The following is a 5449-nucleotide window of genomic DNA, read 5'->3' as shown; positions in this document are numbered from 1 at the left end:
TTGGGAGGTGGTAAAATAGATCATGAGGTACTTAAAAAGTTCATCAGAGACTTGTTTTACCTTTATAGCTAGTGGTTTGAAACTTAAAGATTTTATAAACACTGATCTAGAAGGAGATGTTTATAGCAGAAAGAGTACTAACTAATGGAGTTAGACTTGATTGACTGAAGTTGTGTAAAACTTTAGTTGGTCTTCAAAGATAAAAGATAATTTCATTGTTTGTTTTCAAGTGGGAGATTGTTAGAAAGTAAAGACAAGCATTGTCTCACCTCCATTATATGCAAGTAGGAATACCTAATCTCCCACTTGGCATATAATAGAGACTTAATTGATGGTATAAATCATGACATGATTTATATCTCATGCCCCCCAACTTTATCTATAATTAGATATATTGAAGAGCTGAGACATATAAAGAAACAAGAGAGAGCAGAAGAGAACTAGAGTGAGTAGAGTTAAGTTGAAAAGAGTTTTTTCTTCTCCTTTGTATGTATTATTTCTTTGAATGATTAATATAAATCACTAATACCGTAAAATAGACAAGTTGTCAAACCATATAAATTTATAAATATTTAATTACTTAAATAACCCAACACACGGGTCATCTCACGTAGCCACTTCTTATAAAATGCATCTGCAAATACAGGTCTATCGGATGTGTGGCCAATAAATGTTCAACAGTGTAAAAACACTGCAACAGATTGAGTGATCAAAGTGAAATCATGCAAAAGAATTTATCAACCTCACTCCCAAACGAGTACATGGCTTATACAGAACCATTTGCTCATAAAGTCCAGGACACACTGTCCATTTTGACCGCATGATTTGATCTTGACAAAGAATTCCCATCCCAAATCTTGGAACTATCTTTTTGGTTCTCTCCAGCCACCCTCATCTGAGATCATTGGATTTATCTTATTCATAAACAGTTGTACCTGTAATTATGAAATGCAACTCCTCTCCTAGCTTCTCATAACAACCAAAGTGATTGAAACTGAGTGTTTATTTCTCAAGAGAGAGAAAAGATGAAGGTAAGTCTACTGTATACGTGAAAAAGAGTAAAGTATTGATCTTTCTCAATGCTTCTTGAGCTAATTTATGAATCCCACTTTATTGCAGTTACTAGGTTGGATGCACCGTAAGCTTCGGCAAAATGGTAGTGAAACACTGAAGGATTTTGCTATTGGTAGGTATCTTCAATTTTTATATTCCTGCTAAACACTTCCCTATTTCAAATATAGGCATGATCATGGAAATGATGGCCTTAGATTTTTGGGTTAATATAAGATTATCCACATGTAGAGGAAAGGCAAAATGTAAGCGCAGAACGAAAAGACTGCCATGCATGACTCGTATTATACACTTGCACAGAAGACAAATTCTTGAATTTCAGGATCGTATTAATCTCCCAGCAAAGGTAGTTAGCCACCATCAGAAACCTGATGTGCGATGCCACCTCCGTCCCCCAAGAAAAAGCAAAAATGATGAACATAATACAACAGAAATATTTCCAGACTTCTGGCTAGGGCAATAATTTTCTACGCTGCATTCTATTATGAATAGAATATCATCCATAAGACCCTAGTGAAATAAACTTTATTTGAAAATATGCGAAAGCAGAAAACTCGTTAAATTTGTACCTTAGTTTAACGCAATATGGTTAAAAACCAAGACATTGGATTGGATTCCTGCCAAAATGCATTATTAGAATCAAGTTCATTTAACTTTCTCCTTCTTTTGCGTGTGTGTGTCAGGCAATCCTTGCAATTGCCTCATAGGACAGCCATCCCTTGATGACCAACAACACTACACGAAACCGAACAATGGGACCAGAACATTTAGGCAAGCCCAGAAAGAGCACCTTCGAAAGTCTTTTGCTGGCTTAGAAGCAGCTCGAGTGGAAGAAGAAGAAGGAGAAGAAGAAGAAGACTATGAAGAAGAATCTTCAGCCGCAATATCCGAACTATTCCATGGCTTTCTGGCAATTGGAACCCTTGGTTCGGAGCCAGTCAACACTGACCCTTCAACACCAACATTTCCCATCTCTGTTGAGAATATAACTGAGAAAGAGACTGAAGTGACAGAGAATGAACTTAAGCTTATCAATGATGAGTTGGAGAAGGTTCTGGCAGAAGATTGCAGCAATGACTCATCAGGAAGAAACAGTCATGTCAGTGCTGGGAGAAGCAGTCATGGCAGCACCATTACACTCAGTGGCAAGCCAATGGAAGGTCGAGATTCCAATGCAGTCTGTCCTCTGCAGGGATATCTCTTTGGATCAGCAATTGAACTGTCGGAGACAGCACCTGTGGCAAAGAAAGAGCACAGGACATCACTTGGCGAGCTATTTCAGAAAACAAAAATAGCAGAGGAAAATTATGGTGTTAAACTTGAGAGGGAGGAGAAGCGCGTGGAGAAGGAGGCTGATAAATCTGCCGTGAATCTCATGAAAAAGATTCTGAAGAAGAAAATGCTCCATGCTTCTTCTAGAAGCTCTACTTCCGCTGGAGGAGCAACTGTTGATACTGCTTCAGCAGAAACAAAACTGCACAAGGTATGTCTACAGATACCATAACTTCTAAGCCAAAATCCTGATTTGATAAATATAGAACCAATAATACTAACTTGAGAATTCCAAGTTCAAACCCCACCAGATAGTGCTGGGAGGTTTGGAAGATGAGGGAATAAAGAATACTGTCACTGTCGCTTTATTAGAGACCCGCGTATCATCTAATGAACTTGAAAAAATAAACTCAGCAAATATGACGCAATTCACCAAGTCCAAAATGCTTGCTTTCAAAAATTCATGAAATGACCTCATTAAAAAAACTAAAAAGAAGACAGAAATACAGATCAACCCTTATATTTTATTATTTTTCTTTGCTCATGTATATTTACCTAACATATTTTTCGAGCCCAGCATATTTTCTGTTATACTGAATTAGTGCAATATCCTAGGTGTGAAGTTCTGCTTGATGTGTGTTGTGCAGATCCTACACATGTTCCACAGGAAAGTTCATCCTGAAAGCTCAACATCCACAAGGAAGGCTGACAAGCCCCCAAAAACCGAGAATAAGAAGAGCAACAACAATGGGGGAAACAACAATGGAGGACAGATGCTCCTGGATGAGGATATCACCATAGTTCCCCAAACCCTTCCAAAGATGAGCATAAGGCGCTTCAAGAGTCAATCTAACCCACCTCACTTCATGTTTACTGGCTGTGACTCAAATGGAAGCAGGGAATGCTGGATTAAAACAGACGCAGACTGTAAGTAATCCCTCTCAGAACTGCTCTTTGTTAGAGCGATAACTAAATGGCCTTATTTCTTCAGGTACTCGTTCACTAAATTTGTTGTGATCACAACCTGACTGTTTAGAACTCAAATTCTGAAACATATGGCTGGGATCAGTTTCTGATTCTCATGATCAATGAAAAGACAAACATATCTGTTCTTTGACTATATATGGGGTCTTTTGAGATTCTGCTCTAGTTTCTCTCAAGTGTTAGTTCTTTGATCGTTTCCATGTTATTATTGTCAAGCATTATGAAGATTGATTGAGCAGGGACATGATGCGGATCACCTAATTTTAGCAACAGCACCAGGCATCATATGGCTGGTAATGGTGCTTGTTTTGTTCGGAGCTGTATCTGTCCTAATTCAGTTTTGTGTGTTATGCTTTGCAGACCTGGTGTTGGAGCTGTGAAAGGCAAATGCAGCAGTCAAGTATGGTTTTAAAATATCTTCTTCCATTAGAAAGAAGTAATAATGGTTTGAAAACATGTTCTTATAGGTGATTGATGCTTTTAAAATGTGAGTGTGATTATTATGTTATGAAGAACTTGAGTGCGAAAAATAAATAAAAAGGGCAGTTCTTACAGTAGGTGCCTTCGAGTAATTGTTATGTATATCTGTTTGTGGCAGACATATTTTAGTTATGTCCAAGTTAAATTTTATATTTTGTTTTCTCTGGGTAAATGAACTGCAACGATAGACTGACCCCAAACAAAGAGCTCATATATATGAGCCAAAACGTTACAGACAAATGTGGCTCAAGCTGCCAAAGCTTTTTTACACAAGAATGACTAACAGGGATGCTAAATGTACATGGTAAGATATCGAAAGAAAACAATACCATAGAATTAATGATTGTTATTCAAAATGGTTCCATACGAAGCTTTGAGGATCACAGAATAACCCTAGCGAGGAAAGGCAGAAGAAAGAAAGAACCGTTGCAATTGTGAGTAACTAATGTCAAGGGTATGGTCGTGCAGAAGAAGAATTGAATCCATGCATGACTTTATTAAGACTGTTCAAGGACTATATATTACAGGCCAGTTGCTTTTTAAGTAGTGTTACCAGCTATCATGGGTCTAATATTCTGTTTTGGTTTTGATAGTCTCCTGATTCATTCAAATGTTTTGCATTACAGGCTCCTGTCTCGGAGCTCTAAAAGGCAGATGCCGCAGCCCTGCTGCTACATTTTATAAAGTCTTGGCCAATTGTGAGTGGTTTTGCCTTTATCAGTCTTTATTATGACTGGTCTTGTGGGTGATTGTCGGCCGTATCCCTAAGAACCCAACTGACGCATAATGTACTGTTCTGTCTTTTTCACTCGAAACACATTCGGTATCCAAGCAAGTGTTTCTAAAAAAACATCATCCTCGACCATGACTACACATGATCTGGGAATCATATAGAATCATATCGGGTACCAGCAGATGAGCCTCGACCTGCCAAAACTTTTTCATGCGTGGATGATTAGACAGGCGACCTATCCAAAACAGAGGAGCAAATTATGAACCGGAATGACCAAGACAGACGGTATTTGCTCTTTCATGCAAGATACAGAGACTAGCTGATTGCCAGGATACCCGGGGCAAGCGCGGTATCGCAGAGAACACTACGTATTGGACACCTCACCATGAGGAGATGATATCATGGCAGTGAAATTGCATAATTCACAAGTAAAACTTCAATACGCCTTCATGCCCCCAAATTCATCAGTACATCCTAATTTTGTGAAATACAGAATCCCATTCCCATACATCCCAGCACACACCCACTTCCCATCGGTGCGATTAAAGCAGAAACCTTTTTTTAAAACATGACAGATATAAAGGACACTTCTTCACAAACGTAGCTAGTTCTCTAGTAAATATCTAGTGACGGGGATACCTTTCAGGAACTTGGATGGAAGAAGTAATAATTGCACCTGTCTACATATTGACTAATAATTGGACTTGTATTGAAGATGAAGGCAAGCTTGCACGGAAATGACATATAACGACTTCTATGACTCCCGAGTCCCAACTCTTTAAATCTCTGTTAGTAGATTTGGCCCAAACATCATAGGCCCGAACGGGGTTTAGGACAACAGGAAACCAGCAGTTCCCTGAGCTTGATGCTTTTATGCTGCATTTGGTTGGTTAATGGAGAAAACAGATG

General features: G+C 38.6%; 1 protein-coding gene across 1 annotated transcript; it reads left to right on the top strand.

Moving 5' to 3' along the window:
• The first annotated feature begins 649 nt into the window (after window positions 1-649).
• On the top strand, window positions 650-3960 carry LOC105133719 (uncharacterized). Its single transcript, XM_011037805.1, has 5 exons — window positions 650-1031; window positions 1120-1186; window positions 1755-2554; window positions 2991-3270; window positions 3688-3960. The coding sequence occupies exons 1-5, from the start codon at window positions 1026-1028 to the stop codon at window positions 3705-3707; spliced, it is 1173 nt and encodes a 390-aa protein (XP_011036107.1). The 5' UTR covers window positions 650-1025; the 3' UTR covers window positions 3708-3960.
• The last annotated feature ends 1489 nt before the right edge of the window (window positions 3961-5449 follow it).

Source organism: Populus euphratica, unplaced genomic scaffold, assembly GCF_000495115.2.
Source record: "Populus euphratica unplaced genomic scaffold, PopEup_1.0 scaffold37.1, whole genome shotgun sequence".
Taxonomy (NCBI): domain Eukaryota; kingdom Viridiplantae; phylum Streptophyta; class Magnoliopsida; order Malpighiales; family Salicaceae; genus Populus; species Populus euphratica.
Note: the sequence above shows the minus strand (reverse complement) of the source record. Positions and strands in the feature narration are given on the sequence as shown.

Excerpts from the sequence above, each read along its gene's own strand:
- LOC105133719 (XM_011037805.1), top strand. Across the intron at positions 1,187-1,754 it reads ACTGAAGGATTTTGCTATTG|GCAATCCTTGCAATTGCCTC; the intron begins GTAGGTATCTTC and ends TGTGTGTGTCAG. Across the intron at positions 3,271-3,687 it reads GATTAAAACAGACGCAGACT|ACCTGGTGTTGGAGCTGTGA; the intron begins GTAAGTAATCCC and ends TATGCTTTGCAG.